Genomic DNA, 22,590 nt, shown 5'->3' with positions numbered 1-22,590 from the left:
TTTCCTTCACCACTCACCTCATACTTCCTCTTAGCCGTATCAACGCTGTCCTCAGCATCATCAGCTCTCAACATCTTCTCCTTATCCTTGATCCACTTGTCGAAATCATCACATTCCGCGAAGAAGCTGTACAGTTTGATCGCGTCTTCTAGTTGAGCGCGACGGGCAGCTGACAGGGTTAGGAGTTCATCTGAAAGTAATTGGAGGTTAATAAGTATTTTTCAAGTGATTTTTGGACCAATTTCAAGGCTTTGGGGGCAGAGAAAGATTCAAGAGCTGCTTCGCCGAAATATTACGTATAATACTAGCCGTTTTCTTGCGGTTTTTCACGCATCCCGGAATAAAATATAGCCTATGTTCTTAGGTTGCCCGGGTAACTAGGTTGAGGAAGTCAGATAGGTAGTTACTACATGTAAAACACTTGTACTCAGAAACGATGCGATTGGAAGCCGACGCAAACAAAATAGGGAAAAGGCTAGGCAGATGATGATTTTATATATTTTTTTTGACAAATCCACCGATTCTTTTAGTCCAATTCTTTACCATAGTCCTTCTGTATGTCTGCCATCCTGGTCTCGACGCTGGCAGTCTTGGGCGGCGCTATGGTGGCCCTGCTCGCTCGTCGGGCGGTGGGCTTGTTGCGTTTTACGGGGACCACCTGCTTGACCAGCACTGTCTTCTTGACGCGTTGGACTGTGCGGACCTTTTCGGGGCGACGTACTTGGACCTAGAAGGAAGATTTTAGGGTAAAGTTAAACTTTGATTTGTGATTTTATATACGTTGATGACTAAAACAATTTTTTATTTATTTCTGTTACTCAGGCATCTATCTAAGGCTCATAGAAAATACTATACATAAATAATATACCGTCAACTACATGATTTCGTGCGAACATGTGCGAACACATGCTATTGCATATACTGTGGACTCGTATCATAGCAATCACAGTTTTTTTTGCGAATAATTTTTCTCGTCAGCTAAAAAGTTTACATTATGTAAATCAAACCAAAAGTGTTTACACTTGCATCCCAATTTCTATTTTTTTTTTCAATTACTACTACGTTTTTTACTTAAGAGCGTGTACGCTCGGCGCGCGATGTCAACTTTAGGTAATTCAACGCAAAAAACCGCGCAGACTAGCGTCGCGGCTGTGTGCGTGCCTATCATACTTCACGTATAGTCACACAAACCATTTTGATCCTTTCGAGTGAAATTGGTAGAACAAAAAATATATTATTTAGTAAATAGTTAATAGCGGGAAAATAGTGTAAGTCTATGGATGTCTAAAATATAAAAGCATGAAAATAAGTCGTTAATACTTACACTCTTTTGCAAAAAAATCGGGCACCTATGAAAACCTTGGTTTTGAGGACTTTCTGTATATTACATACAATTTTCAACAGTACTAAATAGTCGACTGATGATTAATGACAATGTTAAGAGTTTCTGTATTTTAACCGATTTCAAAAAAAGAAAGGAGGAGGTTTCAATTAGATTGTTTTGTGATTGTTCTCAATTTGATTGTTCTCGATTTCTCAAAGACGCCTGGACCGATTTGAAAAATTTATTGTTTATATGAATGGTCCAGTCCATCCAGACCGAAAAATTGTGGTCAAATAACAACAATTGCCGGAAAGCCAAATATTGGTGAAGAGCTTGGGTTTACCATTGCAAATAAAGTTTTAAGTTATCTATATCCTATATGCTTCAAAAGTTATTCGAGATCAAAAGTCAAAATTTGGGTACATCCAAAATGAAAAAAAAAAAAAGCTCGATTGGTAACAGACATCTGCAATAAGTGATTTCTAGCCTAAGGAGTCCGCCATATTGGATTTAGACTCGCGACACATTTTTTTCGAGTTATTCATAGCAAGCCCTTTCATTTGATACCCATATCGTAGGAATGCATTAAAAAATTTTTTCTCCATCTTGGGTATACCGCCATATTGGATATAGAATCATACATTGTCATTAAAACTGAACATTCAAACAAAATTTCAACTCAATCGATAAAAAAAAAAATATGCTTCAAAATTGAGCTTTAAATAAAATAGTAATGTATCAAGATTTGTTGGTCGCGCTTGAAATGTACTCTATTCTCGGTATCCACGGCAGAGGTTATTCACCCTACGCGATGTGACGGAGCGACACGTCCTCTCTCTGTGAAGCCTTGCGGCGGTCTGGTTTGAGTTGACTCGCGTGCAGCGTTTTATAGTAGTTTTTAAATAATTTATAAAAAAAATAAAAACGAGAGATTAAATTATAATATAAAGTTTATGTTTTAAAGAAAGAGTTATATTACTATAGTGAATAATTGTTATATTAAATTAAGTAAGATAGATAGGTAAAAAAAGCATTTGAAATTCACAATTTTTTACATTGTTAAAATATTTTTTTCTGAAAGATAGAGACCTAAATCAAAAAATGTTTTCAACTAACTATAGGCATGGGGATTTCGTCTATGAGTAAAAAAATAAATATGATTAGATTTGCCACTGTTTTCACATGAATTTAAGCTTCGAAATAGACGCTGAACGGGAATTTTATAAAACATCTGTTACGTTATAGGGGTTTTAAGTATTTAAACTACACAAATTGAAATTTATGTTCAATTAACTATATAGACAGTGAAATTACCTTGCGTTATTAAAAAATAACATAGTTATAGGATAAGTAGTTACTGAGAAACAGTGGTTTGAAAAGTACCATTTTAGGCCAAATGGCGCGCGGTTGACGTACACGCTCTTAATAATAAAAAAACTACTCACCGGCACAACTCTCGGCTCAATTTCCCGCACATAGTTAGCGGGCACAAAGCCGTCAGTCCTATCTGCCTTGCGCACCGACCACCAGTCCGGGTTGGTCTTGTTCATTAAGAACATCACTTCACCCTTCTGCATGGATATGCCTTGTCCCGTGAACGCGTAGAGGGCTTTTACCTGTAAGGGGGGAAGTTAAAATAGAGTGTTGCTGCGCAACTTTGCGCAAAGGGATTTGTTGTTGCGCAACTTTGCGCAAAGGTACTGTGTTGTTGCGCAACGTTGCGCAAAGGGACTGTGTTGTTGCGCAACTCTGCGCAAAGGTATTCTGTTGTTGCGCAAATTTGCGCAAAGGGATTGTGTTGTTGCGCAACTTTGCGCAAAGGGACTGTGTTGTTGCGCAAATTTGCGCAGATGTACTGTTGTTGCGCAACTTTGCGCATAGGTACTGTGTTGTTGCGCAACTTTGCGCGAAGGGTCTGTGTTGTTGCGCAACTCTGCGCAAAGGTATTGTGTTGTTGCGCAACATTGCGCAAAGGGACTGTGTTCTTGCACAACTTTGCGCAAAGGTATATTTATATCGCGCAAATTTAAGCAAAAGTGCCGTGTTGTTGCGCAACTTTGCGCAAAAGGCAAATCGGGCCAGTACTTGAGATAAGGGCTTTCAAAAAAACAACCTCTTTTGGGGAGATCAGAAACTCAATCGCTCAATGTGGCACACTCGTACTCAGCTGCATATTTTTAAACAAAAAGCCGAACATAGCTAGGAAAAGGCTAGGCAAATAATTCAAACCTACCTGAGGAACGCTCCTCTCTTCAGTCACAGTCCTATGTTCCAGTCTCTCAACAGGTTCCTCCTCCCAAACTTCAGTGGGCACCAGTCGGGACTCGTTCACCCATTCCTCTTCTTCAATAGCTGGAGTTGACTCCACTTCTGTGGGGAGCTAGTGGGGGAAGAATAAGGTTTATTTATTTACGTAGGTACACACACATAATAAAGAAAGACGACAGGAAAGAAAGTTCGTGCGAGTTACCGCGGTGCTAGTACATATTTATTTTTTATTTATTTATTTCTCCTCACAATCTTTGTTTATAACTAAAAACGGTACAATTACTCAGTCTTATATGTATTACATAAAAGGGCTATAAACATGGTTGGTTTTAGTCAGTAAGAGTCTAACACTCCCTCACGCTGCACCCACAGCGGGAGCCGTCATTTGTTGATTTCTCACTTTAAACATCATACATAGGTCCCGGCTGTCATTGAACATCCTTGACAGTCGTTACGGGTAGTCAGAAGCCATAAGCCTGACACCAGTCTAACCAAGAGTTATTGGGTTGCCCGAGTAACTGGGTTGAGGGGGTCAGATCGGGCAGTCGCTCCTTGTGGCACACTGGTACTCAGCCGCATCCGGTTAGATTGGAAGCCGACCCCAACATAGTTGGGAAAAAGGCTCGGGAGATGATGATGACCATTTACCAATTTTTTCTTAATTTTTTTCACATACCTGTAAGCAAGTGATGCCCGCAGCATGAAGCCTGGCCGCATGAGCGCTAAGAGTATCTAACTCAGCACTATAAGCCCTGATCTCTTCATGAGTGGCTTTATGACGTGCCAGTAGGGCTCCGGCGGAAGGAGCGTCGCGTCCCATGTCATCTGTGGCAACTAGAGGGCGTTTTTCCTTCATCCAGGACTCTGATTCGTTTGCATCGCCGTAGAACTGGAAAAAATTGATTTAATTTAACATATTTTATTTATTTTTTACTATCGAAACACTTTTTAAGAATAGTAAGCTATTTATAAACTTGTGTTAAGGCTGCTAACACAACTGATCAAAATTTGACATATTCACGGCAGACCAGCAGTTATTAAATACACTAAAATTTTCCTACCAAACTGTAAATAAAATAAGAGTAGGTTCTATAAAATATGGACACATTATTCGTAAGTTTAAAATTAATTCTAGTTTTTTTTTTTTTGCCAATACATATAGCATTGTGCTTGACCACCTGCTATAATGTATTTTTGGAAGACAATTAGGTATTTGGTACATAAATAATGATGGCTTATTTTTATAGTCCAAAATGACACAACAACATTCGGTTAAAGTACCCTTAAGAAGGCTAGTATACTGTTTTTTTTATATATATAAATAGCCTACAGCTGCAAATGAGGATCTTACCTGATGAGCTTCAGCAGCATCAGCCAGCTGTTTCTCTCTGGCATCAGCCAGTTCTCTTAGCACTTGCCATTGCTTGTTCAGGGATGTCAGCCGGCGTTCTATTTCCGCTGACTTGGGATGCTTCGCGTCGATTAGGCTGATGACAATATATGTATTATTAGTATCCCATTCATTAATTTACATAAAAATATTGAAGAATATGAGGCCACAGATAAACAGATGTAAACAGGAGAAGTACATAAAGAGTACAAAAAGTATTATGTAAGAAAGTACTTAGGGGAAGTATGTAAGGAGAGTACATGTAGGGAGTATATAAGAGGAGAACATAAGACCTTACAGGGGGAAGCATAAGAGAGTATATAGGGAAGTATTATGTATAAGGGAGTTTAAGGGAGACAATCTTATCTTGACAAATTCTTCCATGTATCGAGGAACCTTAAATTGGTGAGTCCCGGCTGTCATTTGAACATCTTTATATAACGGCTGTGACAGTCTAACCAAGGGGTACTAGGTTGCCCGGGTAACGGGGTTGAAGAGGTCAGATAGGTAGTTGCTCCTTGTGGCACTCTAGTACTCAGCTGCATCCGGTTAGACTGGAAGCCGACCACAACATCGTTGGGAACAGGCTTGGAAGGTGAAGATGATGACCTACCTCTGTCCCTTAGCCCTATGTCTCTGAGACACGTGGTCCCTGGCTCTCAGCTCGTGTAACAGCGCAGTATGTTTCTGACGCAAAGCGAGCACAGCTCTCAACTCCTTGGCAGCCACGTCGGTACGGCAGATGCGCTGTTTTTCTGTTACCCAGCCTGTTGAAATGGATGTCTAGTTAGTAGGTATTGTTAAAGATAGGAGATAGGAGCATGACTTCTGTAAAATAAGTCGATAAAAAAAAATCGTCTTGGTATTTGAGTAAAAGAAAAATAGGCGTTGAAAAATGTTTCGTTCTTAGTATTATGTATGCGTTTTCATTCCTTTATTTTTGTAAATGGCCCATCAGGATTGGGAAATATTATTTACTTAACAAAAATATTTAAAACAATTAACCACGATGAATTAACGAATTAAAATTCTAATAAACGAAGATCTACGAAGTAATAGACAAATATTACTGGCATATAAAACAAACAAGATATGCGTGAAATACCTAACTAACCTTCTTGGCAGTTCATACGTATATAATATATAACATAAATGCAGTACTATGAAAATATTATGGATAAATAAATCAACACACCCTGATTTTGATTATACACATAACCTAATGCTTAACAATATTACAAAGACTACAAAAAAAAAATAGCCTTCTAAAAAACTACCTTCTTCCTCATCATGGTCTTCCAAGAACTGGTATAGGTTCCTCGCGTCTTCTAGCCTCGCCTTACGGTCTTTAGCGGCGGCTACCAGACTGGAAATAAAACAAATTGTTAATACTTGAACATAAGCATGTTTTTAACCGACTTACCAATAAGGAGGAAGTAATAAATTCGGATGTTTGTATATTTTAACGTTTAGTCGCCTTTATCTTAGCCGTTTCTAAATTTTTAATAGGAGATGATGTTCCTGAATGGGTGGTAAAAGCAAACTTGACGCGATGGAGTCTTGTACATCCTGTCATAATTATATGACAGCCATTTGGTCTACTTAGAGATCTTAGATATCACAAACCTCTCTCCGGTGGTGTCGGCTTGTCGTCGCATCGCGCTATGAGAGTGAAGGAACAGTGAGTGCACCGCAGTCCAAGCTAATTTGCGTGCACTACATCATGTCCTGCGCAGCTGATCTCCTTTTATGAGAACAGCTGTAGCCAGTTGGCTGATCTCTTCATATGAGAGCAGCCGCCGTGGTCGACCATTGACCTGGACGCCATTATCTGTACCCTGGTATAACTAGATCTCTCTTCAAACTCGACTAGTGTCTTCTTGAAGGCTACCTTAGGAGATCAGGAGCCTTCTTTGCTAATTTTTACTCCCTACACCTTCAGGATCCTCTCACGTTCCGCGTTATAAGAACAGCCACCATTATCAAAACCCTGATATAACTGGCTCTCTCTGCAACTTCCTAGTGTCTTCTTGAAGATTACCTAAGGATTTCAGCAGCTCTCTTTGGCAATGCCTACTCCCTAGACCTTCAGGATCCTCCTACCTGTCATACTCCTGCTGCAGCAGCTCTAGCTGTGCAGTGAGCTGGTGCTTCGCCCCCTCAGCAGCGGCGCCGTGCCGCACGAGGCGGCGGATGCTCTCGTCCAGGGCTCCGAGCTGAAGCTCTTGGAGCGCGTGGGCTTGGAGCAGCCGTTCAACGTCTACTAGGTGACGGCCTACGTCTTCTGATTGGAATTGGGCCTGAGGAAAAGGAGGAAGACGTTAAAATTTTAGATTTTTTGAATTGGGGTCATAGATTACAAAATTGAGACACTTATAACACTTTATGTGATGAAAAATAAATGATGGAGTGTAATTATATTATTTAGAAGAAAAGTTATGTTTTAACTAGGGGACATTCGTCGCTAGTCGCCGCTCCGCGATCGTCGACATGCACACCCTTCGTGTCACTCGACAGTCGCCGGTCAGGCTTTCAGTAACGTATGTTGTTTTATGGTTCGAAAATAGCATTAGTGTGGTCTAAGAATAAACTCTTCAGACGAGATACTGATCACGACTGGCCAATGTGAACAAGTCGCGGGATATTCCCCCACAAATTTTGCAGAGAAAACTGTGTAAACTAATATAAAATATCCCCTATTTCGTGGGAACAAATCACCCATTCGTTCACATGAAATATACCCTAGTAGAAACGCGGCTAAAACATTAATTGATAAAAGACAAAAAACAGAGAATAAAAATTACAAAAACTGCCAAATAAATCCATTTCAACATCATATTCATCATTCAAGATAAATACAACAGTTTCCTACTAAAACTCTTGACTTTTTGCTATCAATAATTTTACTGTTACAGCCTTTTTATCGTCCCACTGCTGGGCTGCGGCCTCCTCTCACACGGAGAAGGATTGAGCATTAATCACCACGCTTGCTTGAAATAATTTTACTAAAAATCTCACCTTCATCTCCGACAGCGTATGCCCCACAGTATCAGCCTCCCTCAACAACGCCATCAGGTGCGCCAGCTTCCTCAGCGAAGATCTGTGCCTCTCCAGCAGTTCGAGGAGTTCGTTCCACCTGCCTAACACTGCTTGTTCAGTGCGGGATACTGCTTCTGCGCCGTGGTAGTTCTCGCGGACTAGTTCTGCTGCCATGGCTGATAGGTCTTCGAAACGTTCGGTTCTGGGGAAGAAGGTTCGAGAAATTATGTTGGGTAACTTATTCATTTGTTGATTTGCTTTCTAGAAAGAGGAAACATTGTATTCCGAAGTTTCATTTGGTATTATTCCAATCCAGCCCAAGTTAAGAAGATTTAAAAAACTTAAGAGTAACAAAAAAACTGTAGATGCATCGGTTTGGAAGTCGGTTTCTATGTTTATTTAGCTCCAGAATTCTAGACCGATTATCTACCTAATCCCTATCACACTTAATAATAGCATTTTTTTTTTGCTAATTGGAGTTTAGAAAAGGTAGGAAATAGGTTAGTGCCGTTGCGCTTAGCTTAGCTCATCTTGGTGGGATTTCATATAAGGGAACCGATACAAAGGTTACATAAATTCAGCGTAAGAAAACAATGTATGTAGGTATAATTGTTTTATAATATTACGAAAAGCATTTACGATAAGAGAGCTATGTCAGCAACTTTACCTTACGAATTACATAATTTTGGGGAAGTTAAAACGGTTAGGTTTGTTTGTTTTTAAATTGGCATATGACCCTATCTATACTCCATACCCCTGTTTCATGTGATGCTATTTCGAGGGTCACACTGTATATTTAATTAAAAAAACAAAATAACTTACCTAGCCAGTATATCAGCGGAGATGGCTTCATGTTTCTTCACGGTGGCATCCACTTGAGCTAAGTTAGATCCGTAGCGAGGGTCTGATAGCACTTGTATCATCTCCTTCAAGTAGCCTTTACGGAGGACTGACTGTGGGAGAAAAGGTGGAGATTAGAAGAGATAAAGAGAGTTGTAGACTGCCTATTTTCCGCGGTTTAGTGGGTTTAGAAGCTGTACCGGGATAAAATATAGAGTGTAGCTTTTCAACAGTGAAAGATTTTTTTCAAATTGTTACAGTAGTTCGGAGCCTTAACAAATCGGACGGAAAATGTTTGGACAAGCAAATAATTAAACAAAAAAAATGTTTCGTCTTTATTATATTCATATTGAATCGCTGTTTCACATGTATCCGGTAGAAAACTATCGGGATAAACAGTACCCCGTAATCTTCATCGATAAAAGTAATATATAACACTGAATTTAAAACATTTTTTCAAATCGGACCAATAGTGGTTGATATTTGTGTGTTGCGCGCAAACAAGCAAAAACTGATGTTTTAATATATCAGCTTAGATAAAATTATAAAATAATAGCCAGTTATATAATAGTCCAGACATCGAAAATACCTAGTTTTTTTAAGCTTCTTATTCTTTGAAATAAAGTTGTACTTACTTTAGTGTTAAACTTGTAGTTAAGTTGTTCCAATCGCTGTTGTCTTAACAATTCGGTTCTCAAAGCGATCTCACGAGCGTGCTCCGCCTGTCAACAAAATATACATACTTATTAGTTCCAAATCTACAATAACCAGACCATCTTCAATCGAGTAGGCATTTAACTTAAGGTAAATAATCTTGATAGAACTTTTACACAAATAGTAATAATGGCGTTCTAGCCTATTGTCGGCCTCGGTGGCTGTTCTCATATAAGGAGATCAGCCAGCTGCGCAGGACATATTATAGTGAACGAGCATTTGCATGGACTGCGGTGCACTCACTATTTCTTCACTCTCATAGCGCGATGCGACGGTAATCCGACACCACAGGAGAGAGATCAGGTGAAAATTATCTACTGCTTAAAATAATGATTGATTAAGTTATTATTATTATTTTACCTGTATTTTATTTTTTAACTAGCTTGTTTCCCGCGCTTTTACCCGAGGGAACTTCTTCCCTTGTCGGGATAAAATATAGCCTATGTTACTCGGGAAGAGTGTAGCTTTTCAACAGTGACTTTTATTTAAAGTCGGCTCAGTAGCATCGGAGCTCTTAGGGCGCATAGATATCCACAAAAATCCTCAACAAATTAGTTTAGATACATCAAAATTCATATCAAGATTCTATTTTTAGTTAAGACCCTACTAAAATAGACTACACCACGACCCCTCCCCAAATCTTCAACCCTCACAACATCATTCTATAACTTCCCCATAACCCTCACCTGTTCCAGCTGCTGCCAGGCTCTCTCCAGGTCTTGAGGCAGCTGTCCTTCTAGAGGAGTCCACGCTTCACCGGTCAAACTCTTCTGCATGGTGTTAATGTCGAAGTATAGAGCTTCGATCTCTGAACGTTCTTTGTATCTGTTGGTTGAAATATATTGGTAAGTTTAATTTGAGAAAGGTATTTTTTTTTTTGTTGTTAGTAAAGAGGAAAATGGAAATGGAGAAAAAAGTCTGGTTAGGGTTTTAATTTTGAGTCAAAATTGAAGTCAAATAAATGAAATTTTGTTCAGTTAATTAAAGGGTGAATTTGGAAGTGAGCTATATACTTGAGTCTTTACACATTCATGGTCCAAAAGTGGCTATTTAAAATAGCCAAGAAATGTTTAGATGTAATTTATGTACTAAGTAGGAAGAATGCAACTTGAAAACAAAACAGGTTTCATTAGCCAAAAAACTGTTTTCAGTATAGTTTTAAATTAAATTAAAACCGAATCTCGGCGCTTTCACAATAGCGCAACAACTTTCAGATTGTACGAGCGTTGTCGCTATTTTTCTATCTGTGAATTTACTCTAGTAAAATAGGAATTTTACATTACTCTTGTGGCGACATTTAGTAAAAATCATGTCTTTACTAAGAAAATCCACAGATAGACAGATAATTGAAATCCATAGTAAATCAGTTATTCTACTAAGGGCTGATTTTTCAATCATCAGTTAACTTCTATCTGAGGAATAAAAATGGCGGTTTGACATATTTTCCATACAAAAGCTGTCCAAACGTTAAAAATATTCCTCAGATAGAAGATATCTGGCGATTGAAAAATCAGCCCTTAATTAAGAAAACCAATACTCACTTAGGCGGCTTCTCAACAGTCCTATACTGCTTAAACGCCAGCAACAGCCGCTGTATCCCATCCAGTGAGTTGGGGAACTCTCTGCCGTTCAACTCCTGGATCTTCAGGAGTATCCACTCCAGGAGTACGCTGAACAACTTGCTGTACTCCCCTTTGCGGTCGTCGCAGTCCATCATTTGGCCGATGATCTGGCAGAGAAAATAAACTATGTTAGGTCTTGTGTCAATAAAGAGAGAGAGAGAGAGAATCAGAGTGGAGAGTGTAAGAGGTAAAAGTAGATGAGAGTGAGAGTGAAAGAAAAATGGAGAGGGAAATGAAGGAGAGATTGGGTGTAAGATGGAAATTAAAACATGCGAGAAAGATAGATAAATTGACATGGTAAGAGAGAAGTGTACAGAAAAATAGTGATGAGAGGTGAAAAATAATAGGGGTGGGAAAGAGGCAAATGAAAATAGATCAATGAGAGAGTTAATGAAAAGAGCAAGAGAGAAATGCAGATAGATAGACAGACAGAGAGAGAACTGGAGGACATAAGAGGAAAAATAAATGAACATAGTGATGATAAAAGGCGATAAGGACAGAGGCATAGAAAAAGAGAGAAGAAAACAGCATATAAAGGACAAAATTGAGATGAGAGCGAAACAACATTAATTTCAAATACTATAAACTATCGAATATACGTCAAACGACTTACATTAGCGATCCTCCTGCCACTCTTCTGCTCATTCTTCATTCTCGCGAAGGTGTGGTAGTAGGAAGCCACGTATGTCATGACCGACTTCTCGTCCGGACGGCTGGTGTCAACATCTGTGGGAGAAATAGAGGTGTTAGTTATGTGCCTAGCCTTTATTAAGTATATTGACGTTGCTGTCATTATCCAATTATAGTAAAAGGTAAAAAAGGAATTAAATATAAGTTGAGGGGACATGGATGGAGACATTGAGATGGTAAATGGTTTAACCAAATAGGTATTTAAGTAAAAGCAAACGATCTTGGTATAGCTTGATTTATAAACAGTAAATCAAAACAAAAGTAAAAATCAATTTAAATCATATCATTATTATTCCACTGGACTAGATCAAATAGGTAAATATTTTGATTGAGTTCGAGTTTAAATAAAATAGTAACAATATTGCAGGCATTATTTGTTCAAATATATTTGTGACGTCCTACCAAGATTTTTACATTTATTTAAATACCTAACAAAGTGAAGTATTTTTTTTATTTATGGTCCGTCGAAACCTTGAGAATAACTAATGTATTGTATTTTCTTAAACCCCAATGTTTGTACTATTTAATACCCCATACTTCTTCAAGAGTTATGTTTTTTCTATCCACACAAATACTCCTAATTTCTAGCATTCCAGAACAAAGTTATCTTACCTTCAGCATCAAGCAGGCGTGGAATGCCGAGGTGTTTGTGCGCCACATCGAAGGCATGGTTGAGGGTCTCCACGTGGTCTGAGGCCGGCAGCTCCGACCAGCGGAACAGGTCTGGTCTGGAAGAGAGATTTGAGGTTATTATTTTGGTTTATTAAGGCTTAACAACTATACACACAAACACAGACATTGGTGTCCAAGATATACTCCAAGAGCCTCTACACTCTAAAAACTTTTAGTCGGCCGACAGTTTCATCGGGCATATGCCCATAGCTCTACTGTGCTTCATATGACATTTTTAAAAACAAATTCGGCTTCCAAAGTCACTGCCGGGCCCATGAGCGAAGACAGATCGCCGGGAATTGACAGGGTATCGCCGTCGACGGACACGTCTGGGAGGACATCGCATATGCCCATGTAACAGTAAGATGAATAGTAGGGCGCACATGAGGTACTCCATCTGAATCCAGTACAACTTTTAAAGTTTACGATGACGATGAATCCCCCCTCCCTCTGTGGGTAAGCAAGCGATGGTGAGGGAGAGTCAGACTTTTACTAACTAAAAATCCATCGGGTTCCTTCGTAGGCCTTTTATGTACCAGGGCCGCGCGGGTAGCCCTCTCGAACAATCCCGTAGCCCCGACAGGCCTTGGCAGAGGCCCGTTTGCGTACAAGAAGCCTTAGAAAACCTGTAAGGACTTACCTATGAGCATGAATAAGAGCATTGAACCCGAGCCCGGAGCGCCAGGAGTCGGTAAAGTTGTGTATATGCACGCCGTGGTAGCCGCTCGTCTTGCGCTGACACCAGAGTAACAGCGCATCTTTCGCTGACTTCTTCTCTGAGGACTCGTTCTCTTCGTCCTGAGGAGAGAAAATCATAGATTAGTATACTTATATACAAAGACTCAAGGGTTTAGGTATGTCATGGCAAAGACAGATTGATTGCCTGAATGAGGACATGAATAAGAAGGGAGTGTAAGTTAGTACAACGGCTGACAGAGTTGAATGCAACAGAAAACTTATTGCGCACATTTCTTCGACTATTAATCGTAGCGAGTCCACAACTATTATGTTCGCACACAAAGGTTGAAGTTTCGCGGACTTTTTACAAATGTTCGCACGATGTGTTACTGTTTGCTAGAGCTAGAAGACCCGAAGATACATTTGTGCGTCATAGTGCTGCCAGCGGTTTTACACGAATTCCGTGTACTTCACGCATCCAGATAAAAAGTAGTTATTCTGTCTTCAATACGTAAATCTCGTCTCCAATATAGAGTCATACAAAGTAAGTACTAATATACATACACAATAAAATAAAACTAAAAAAAAGCGTCAAAAAATCCTGCCCACCGCTGTCGACTGAGAACGTGCCCTGACGCTAGCAATTGCAATGCTTATCCTTTGTCCAAGATAGTCAAGCCAACCTTTTCTTCATAACTAGCTTCCGCCAGCGGCTTCGCCCGCGTGGTATGTTGATAAAAAGTAGCCTATGTGTATCCAGGGTATCACCTATCTGCATACCAAATTTAAATCAAATCCAGGTCCAGCCGTTTTTGCGTGATTGAATAACAAACATACATCCATACATTCTCACAAACTTTCATATTTATAATTTAAGTAGGATATTAAGTAGTATATAAGCTTTTTCAAAATACTCACCACATCAATCTCAATCTCCTGGATCTGGAACCTCAGGATGATAGTCCAGACTAACCCGAGGATCAGGCGCGGGTTGCCGTCCACTATGTCTTCAGCACCTATCGACTCTAGGCGCACCTGGAATTAGAAGGATTTTGGGTTAAAACCAGATTTTTAGTTAAGTACTGGTTATTTTGTAAAATGTTACTAATAGATTCTGTCAATATGGATTTTAGATTTAAAGAACTTTATTTCTCACTAGCTTCTGCCAGCGGTTTCACCCGCATCCCGTAGGAATCTCCCCGTGAACCCGGATAAATCCGGGCTATCTAACACTGAAAGAATTTTTCAAATCGGACCAGTAGTTTCGGAGATTAGCGCGTTCAAACAAACAAACAAACAAACTCTTCAGCTTTATAATATTAGTATATATTCAATCAGGTAATTTTGAAAATGCTACAAGCCACTGTCAGCATAGGTATTCTGTAACAATATGGATTTTATGTTTTGTCCTGGTCATTTTGTAATGTTACTAGAGGCAGCAGTTTCACCAGCGTCGAGAAGGAACTACTTCTCGCACCTTTACGCGGTTTTAAGCCAAATCGTTTAAGCCGTTTTTAAGTTACGTACCTATATATAGTGTAGCTGATTATTCCAGAAATATAGTATCTATTACTAATTCAAACTACTAACTAACTAAACTGTGTTTCCACCAGCGTTTTTTTACTCATACCATGAGAACTTTTCCCCGTACTCGGATAAAATATTGACTGTAGGCATCACTCACAGGGGATACTTTATCTTCCCAACCGTGAAAGGATTTTTCAACCGACCTACTTCTTTTTGAGATTAGCACGTTCAAGCACGCACAGAACAACAGTCTTATAATAATAGGGGTTAAAGTATGAAATTGCCGATTTGTACTGAAAACCTAAATTGTATTTTTTTTTAATTTTTAACAAACTTATTTAATCAAAATAGTTGCCATTATTATCTATACATTGCGGTCATCTAATAAGAAGGTCATTTATGCCTTTACGATAGAACTCTGAGGATCTAGACTGCACAAACAGTGTGAAAGAATTTTGTTCTGCCTCCTGGGAAGAAACTTCTTGTGACGTAGATAATTGTCCAAATCACAAAAAAAAATGGTCGTCCGTTAGAGCAAGGTCTGGCGAATATGGAGGAAGACGAATAGTTTCCAACTGCAGTTCCTGAAGAGTTAAAACGGTTTATTTTGCTGTATGAGGCCTCGCGTTGTCATGGAGCAATAGCGGTGAAGGTCGATTCATGAGTCGTGGCTGTTTTACTGCTAATTTTTTCAACATTATTCGGTGTTCGGCTGGGTATCTGGGTAGTTTGACTAGGATCGGCGTTCACCGTCTCTCTTAATTTCTCGTTAATCACCTGTCAGGCGGTCTTTCTCATGGCTCGTTCTTCAAGTCGAAGTTTCCACCACGAAAGCGTTTAATCCAAAATCGCACGGCGCGTTCTTTAGCAGACACCTCTTCAAATGCAGCATTGATATTGCGGGCTGTTTCTGCCGTTCAATCCCGCGTCGGAACTCATATTCAAAAATTACTCAAATTTTCGCAGTATCCATCTTTCTTGTTTAAGTTGAATAACAAAAACAATTGAACATCGATAATCAAATGTTTCACATTTTTTAAAAGAAAAACATCACAGAAACCACGTGAAAAAAGTTAAATTCGAAAACCTCAAACCATGAAGACTCTATGGCAATTCAAAAACCTACTAGAATAAAACGGCAATTTCATACTTTAACCCCTAATATTAAGTACTAAGTTTACAACGTGTACCTAATAATTTCAGGAAACTAACTAAATCTACTAGAATCAGCTAGTTTACATAATATGTATGTTGTATGTAACATAATTGCGTAATTCTCGAAGCCTACACAAGACAGCACTTGTGAGGTTTCTTCGTACACAAACAGGCTAGTTTTTATGTATTACTAGCTTCTAGTGACTGTGTTTCGGATGGCACGTTAAACTGTAGGTTCCGGCTGTCATTGAACATCCTTGGTAGTTGTTACGGGTAGTCAGAAGCCAGTAAGTCTGACATCAGTCTAACCAAGGGGTATCAGGTTTCCCGGGTAACTGGGTTGAGGTCAGATAGGCAGTCGCTTCTTGTATAGCACTGGTACTCAGCTACATCCGGTTAGAGTGGAAGCCGACCCGAACATAGTTGGGAAAAGGCTCGGAGGATGGATAGCTTCTAGTGTCCTGAACTACTTCCCGAAAAAGAAGTAGTTTATGTAATTCTGATGTTATAAGTTACGTTTTGCCGCGGCTTCATCCGCATCCCGTGGGAACTACTGCCTATACCAAGATAAAATATAGCCTATGTTACTCGGGAAAAGTGTAGCTTTCCAACAGTGAAATAGTTTTGGAGCCTTTAGGGTGCAAACCAACAACTTTTTTAAGGTTCTCAATTCGGCCGGTGTTTTTTTTTCTTAGCTAAGCTACTAAATACCTACTATTTAGTCATACCATGTAGCACACTGGTCCTCAGCTGCGTTCGGTTAAACTGGAGGCCAACCCCAACGTAATTGGGAATAGGCTAGTCGGATAGTTAATTTGATAAGTATATAAGTACTAAAGGACAAATTACATAAGTTATCGACCAAAGAGTAGAGATACTCTATCTTATCTATGGATAGGCTTAGCAATGTCGACCAGTCGACACATGTTTCATGAAAAAATAATAATATATTACCAACTAGCCGTTTTTTCCGCCGTTTGACTGGTAACTACTGCCCGTACCGGGATAAAATATAGCCTATGTTACTCGGGAAGAGTGTAGCTTTCCAACAGTGAAAGAATTTTTCAAATCGGTTCCGTAGTTTCGGAGCCTTTAGAGTTCAAACAATGAATCCTCTTTTATATAAGTACCTATAGAAGTAAAGATATGGATTATCAGTCAGCTGTAGCCTACATGTTACTAAAAGTATTTATTAATAAATTGACGTACAGAACGCAAAGAAAATTGATAGATAAATCGTTAATTTAGACTAAAACAGTGTTATTTTAGTAAGTAGTTTGTGATTCTACGGCACATTTGCAATACCCACATACTACAGACTAAATAGTCGGCCGAAAGTTGGCGCTATGATTGTTTTTTTTTTTTTAAGAAATTTGCATAATCTGTCATAGTTCGGATCGCTGTATTGTACGTTCTACCATTCATCTCTAAACTAATTAACGAGCATAAACAAACTATCAGCCGACTAAAAGTTTGAGAGTCTACTCTAAAGCAAAAAAACCGGCTAAGTGCGAGTCGGAATCGCGCACGAAGGGTTCCGTCCCATTATTTAGAAAATAAGCAAAAAATCACGTTTGTTGTATGGGAGCCCCCCAAAATATTTATTTAATTCTAGTTTTCATACATTCTCATATATTTGTTGTAATAGCGGCAACAAAAATACATCATCTGTGAAAATTTCAACTCTCTAACTATCACGGTTCATGAGATACAGCCTGGTGACAGGCGGACGGACGGACGGACGCACATCGGGCCGAAAACAATAGGGTCCCGTTTTACCCTTTGGGTACGGAACCCTAAAAAACAACCAAATGCGTAAAATCTCACCTTAGTATGCAAAAAACTCAAACTCTTGTTAACATTCTCAATCTTGTGGACTCTCATCCGCCCACTGTTCGGACGCGGCAGGCGTTCTCCGCTGATGATCTCCAGGAGTTTGAGCAGGCGCCGACCGTCTGCCAGGTCTACGAAGAGATCGTCTACCTCCATGCGTGCCTGGAAAGAAGAAAGAGTTGTTAAAAAATCTAAATAGTTTGTCTATGATAACACACTAGTCTTTTTTACCGGCGTCCAGTGGGAACTACTGCCCGTACCGGGATTAAATATAGCCTATGTTACTCGCAGATAATATAGCTTTCTAACAGCGAAAGTATTAGAAAAATGGTACAACAACAAAAAAAATGTTTTGTCTTTATTTATTACATTAGCATAGATTTAAGGGGAAACAATTTTTGGTATTTGTTTGTACCCCAAAGGCTCCAAAACTACAGAACCGATTTGAAAATTTCTTTCACTGTTGGAAAGCTACACTCTTCCCGAGTAACATAGACTATATTTTATCCCGGTACGGGCAGTAGTTCCCATAGGACACGGGTGAAGCCATAAGGAACAAATTGTTATAAGTATTGTTGTTGTGTTATAAATTGTATTAAACAAAAGGCTATTGAGCGTATGTAGTTGTCATCTGTCAATTTATAACACGTTTTGCCGTAATTTCAGACTATTCATTTTATTATTTAATTTCATGTTAAAACACAATATAGACAATGAAATCAAGACGTTTTTAACTAAATAAATCAATTGTAAAGTCGTTTATTTAGATAAATAACAATAATAAATCAATTGCTTTCCGACATTCTAACCTTGGGTGATGTCAGACTTACTCATACAATACTTTATCTAAGACATTCATTTGTTTATTGTAGACTAGCTTCTGCCAGCGGCTCTGTAGCAGCAAGGGGTATTGGGTTGCCCGGGTAACTGGGTTGAGGAGGTCAGATAGGCAGTCGCTCCTTGTAAAGCACTGGTACTCAGCTACGTCCGGTTAGACTGGAAGCCTACCCCAACATAGTTGGGAAAAAGGCTCGGAGGATGATGAGCTTCTGCCAGCGATTTTACTGACGTCCCGTGGGAACTACTGTCCGTACCGGGATAAAATATAGCCTATGTTACTCGGGAAGAGTGTAGCATTCTAACGGTGGAAGAATTTTTCAAATCGGATCAGTAGTTTCCGAGCCATTAAGGTACAAACAACAACAAAAGAAAATTCGCGGTTTCGAATCAGTGTTGTTATAATTATAGTAATTACTTAATGTTAATTAAGATCGAATTGACGTTCTCTTTGTGTTAATAAATAATTCATCACTTGTATAATTCATGATAATTGATTGAAAACAATGCGATTATTGCTCATTTATTATCAAGTTTACAAAGATATTGCGTTTTCTCTAACTTGATTTAGAAGTAATCTATTTCTTTTCTTGCTGATCCTTTTCTAATTAATACAGCTATATGGCTAATACGACTAAATGGATTTAGGTACTTATCTATACCTATTCCTACTTAATATCATAAAGAGGATTTGTAGGCTCCGAAACTACTGAACCGATTTGAAAAATTATTTCACTGTTGGAGAGCTACACTCTTCCCGAGTAACATAGGCTATATTTTATCCCAGTACGGGCAGTAGTTCCCACGGGACGCGGGTGAGACTGCGAGAAAACGGCTAGTCTTGGGATAATAAAATGTGTGTCATATAATGAAACAAAGTATTAACAGTTTTCAAAACGTGACTAACCACATAAGTACATATAAAATAAACAATATGATACATGCATGACACAATATTCTATTAAAACTGATGTGTCAATTATTCGTCATTGCCGTTGCACCAATGTTTATCTTAATAAACCTACACTTTGTTGTAAATACCTAAAATTATACTTGGATTGATAAATTAAATATACCTATCTTTTTTTATGAGAAAATTACTGTAAATACGCCATTGGTTTTATCCGCATCTCGTGGGAACTACTTCGCGAGACTGGTTAAAAAGTAGCCTTTAGCGTTCTTAAGACTTAAACTTCCTTTAGGCTATTAAGACTTAAACTTCCTTTGGGCTATCCAATGACAGTGGGGCCCTCTAGGCCAAAGCCTGCCGGGCCTGCAGGATTGTTTGCGAAAGTTACCGCGGCCCGATAAAGGGCTTAAGAAGGAACATGGTTTAAGTCATTTATTTTCCAAGGCTATCTAATGAATGGCCCGTTTTTAGAGCCTCGAGGACGGAAATGAACGGACGTTCGAGTGAAATAAATTATTTTCAAATTGGTCCAGTTCTTCCTAAGATTAGCGCGTCCAAACTTCAAGCAAACCAACTCTTGATATTTATAATATTGATTGAAGCAGTAAGAAAAGTAAGCGCGAATTACCGCGGCCTTCGCATATAAAGAGCTCTAGAAGGAACGTGGACCCTCAAGCACGGTGCACCCATTTTATGATTTCCCACCAAAAAAACTACTTAATAAGTATGTAAAAATCATACCTTCTGCAAAAACGAGTTGATCCATTTCGTGAAAGTTTTCTTCTGTATGTGGAGTCGTTCTTCCTGTAAGGCCTTGATGCGGCCCTGCTCGAATTTGAGCGCATCTTCGCGTTGAGTCATGTTTGTTCTCTGCTGAATCGCGGCCGCATAACCTCCTGGCTCATACTGCTGCCCTGGTAGGAGAAAACAGAGATGGTTAGACTTTGTGAAGAGAGTAAAATAATAATAATGACGTCCATGGTGATTTCAGTCACGACGGCTGGTCTCATTAAAGGAGATCAGCCAGCTGAGCGGAACATATTACATATAGATAGTGCACGAGCATTTGCTTGGACACAGGTGCACTCACTATTCCCTCACTCTCATAGCGCGATGCGACGACAATCCGACACCACCGGAGAGAGATCACAAGAACCTTTGACCACATTATCAATTGCTTTGTGAAATGGTGGCCAAACACGTGCCTATTAAATAAAAATGTTAAGGATTTAACCTAACGTAGTGTGGTCGATTTTTGGGCATTATTTAGATCTCGTCAAACTGTATGGCGACTCAGTATCAGGGTATTAGAGGTGCCCAATGGGCCGCGTACTTTTGTAGCAAGTTTTTCTACATAAAATGACACTCTGTTTTCTTGGTCCCACCAAGCAAGAACTTTTGACCACAAGACCTTAACTAAGTTTGGCATAAAAAATATTTATGCCCTCTTTATTTTCTGTAATACTTACCATATTTTCTAGAAGGTTGGTAATCCTGGTACGAGTAAACACTAACGTTGCTCAGTTGCCGCTGCATTTTTGTGATGCGGCAACACTTAGTACAAAGTTCTCATTAGGTTTGCAACACTGAACGCCACAGATTAATTATGGTTTGTGTTCTTTTCTTTTTTGGTATATCTGTTAATAGATTTTGATGTTAGGATTATTTTGAAGGGGTTTTGGATACTTTTGGCTTTATTCTTTTATGGAATATGGTCGATTCGTCATTTATTATTGATGGTTGTTTATTTTAGGAAACAATAACGATGATTGAATATTCATATCTTATCTGCCTATTTTCCCATCTATGTTGGGGTCGGCTTCCAGTCTAACCGGATGCAGCTGAGCACCAGTGTGCCACATGGAGAGACTGATCTCCTCAACCCAATTACCTGGGACACCCTTCACAAGGAAGACTGGTTGCCAGACCTACTAGCTTCTACTGTTAACGACAGTCAAAGATTTTCAAATTACTGCCGGGAAGTATAAAAACGTGCTTTCCTAAACACGGAGGAATGTGTTATGCCATAGATGGTAACCCATCTACAAACCATGCTATGCTAAGCGTTGCTTAACTTCAATACACATTTTTGACTTAATAAAAGAAAGTAAATAAACAGGCTTTTTATTTTTTAAGTTTGTATATATGTATAGTGTGTACATTGTAGAAATATATAATATAATGATAATTATTTTTTAAGTATATGTATTTTTCATTACAATAATTGAATTCCCTTTCAATTTCAAAAGTTTACCCTAACACGCGAAAGATGGAGCTACAGTCAGTAATTACGAATAGCACGATAATTGACTCAACCAATGATATCCGGTCATGACAACTCTTAAAGATGACGAGTGGTTCAAACATTTGGTTAAATACTGATATTTGTCTTATCATGACGTGTTTAAGAGTTATTTAACTTTATAGAAGAGTAAACATTAATTTTATACAGAGTTTTATCAGTTGTGTACTTTATATTAGAACTGTTTTAATTAAAGTCTAAAACGATTATATATGTAGTTGTAACTTTTCTAAGTTATATGTTCTTACTGATGGCTGTTCCCAATATCCCATCTATCTATTGTTTTGCTAATTAGAGATAGGAATTTGACATTAGCACTTACCAGTAATGTCAAATTCAAATTCCTATCTCTGGTATAGATAAACTATTGAGAAGGGCTATTTGTGAATCTTAGACACTAATGACCGAGTAAAAGTTAAAGAAAACATCTTGAGGAAACCTGGACTCTTAAGTCTGAAATCAGTAATCCACCTTGAAACAAAATAACAAAATTACTTGTTTAAAAAAACACTAGAAAAACAGGCTTTTAGGAACACATGTGTTCGCGAACAAAGGTTGCAGTTTCGCGGACATTTTACAAATGTTCGCGCGCAATGTGTCACTGTTTGCTAGAGCGAGTACACCAGGGGCCCGATTCGCTAATTTTACTTAAGCGATATACGATTGACATCCGACTGAGATCCAATCACGACTCAATTACGATTGAAGCGTATGTGGTATTCCGCTATTTTTTCTTTTAAATAAACGTTTTTATCCTTTTCTGTGATTCTATAATGAATCATACTGTCT

At 38.8% G+C, this 22,590-nt stretch overlaps 1 protein-coding gene across 1 annotated transcript in view; it reads right to left on the bottom strand.

Annotated features, from left to right (window-relative positions):
- The window catches only part of LOC110382949 (spectrin beta chain, non-erythrocytic 1), a 102,561-nt gene that overhangs the window by 65,706 nt on the left and 14,265 nt on the right, over positions 1-22,590 (bottom strand). Inside the window, exons 2-22 of the mRNA XM_064042871.1 lie at positions 20,969-21,136; positions 20,241-20,413; positions 17,747-17,914; positions 14,156-14,272; positions 13,200-13,357; positions 12,500-12,615; positions 11,811-11,923; positions 11,117-11,304; positions 10,262-10,400; positions 9,497-9,583; positions 8,844-8,974; positions 8,001-8,223; positions 7,086-7,282; positions 6,260-6,348; positions 5,596-5,749; positions 4,944-5,079; positions 4,269-4,481; positions 3,558-3,704; positions 2,770-2,940; positions 544-727; positions 18-190 (exon numbers count right to left, since the gene is read on the bottom strand). Coding sequence (XP_063898941.1) covers positions 18-190; positions 544-727; positions 2,770-2,940; positions 3,558-3,704; positions 4,269-4,481; positions 4,944-5,079; positions 5,596-5,749; positions 6,260-6,348; positions 7,086-7,282; positions 8,001-8,223; positions 8,844-8,974; positions 9,497-9,583; positions 10,262-10,400; positions 11,117-11,304; positions 11,811-11,923; positions 12,500-12,615; positions 13,200-13,357; positions 14,156-14,272; positions 17,747-17,914; positions 20,241-20,413; positions 20,969-21,035 — 3,144 coding nt within the window. The 5' untranslated portion in view covers positions 21,036-21,136. The remainder of the gene's footprint in view (positions 1-17; positions 191-543; positions 728-2,769; positions 2,941-3,557; positions 3,705-4,268; positions 4,482-4,943; positions 5,080-5,595; positions 5,750-6,259; positions 6,349-7,085; positions 7,283-8,000; positions 8,224-8,843; positions 8,975-9,496; positions 9,584-10,261; positions 10,401-11,116; positions 11,305-11,810; positions 11,924-12,499; positions 12,616-13,199; positions 13,358-14,155; positions 14,273-17,746; positions 17,915-20,240; positions 20,414-20,968; positions 21,137-22,590) is intronic.

The sequence above is a fragment of the Helicoverpa armigera genome, chromosome 30, assembly GCF_030705265.1.
Source record: "Helicoverpa armigera isolate CAAS_96S chromosome 30, ASM3070526v1, whole genome shotgun sequence".
Lineage (NCBI taxonomy): Eukaryota > Metazoa > Arthropoda > Insecta > Lepidoptera > Noctuidae > Helicoverpa > Helicoverpa armigera.
The sequence above is the reverse complement of the archived record's forward strand: the minus strand, read 5'-3'. Positions and strand labels throughout refer to the sequence as shown.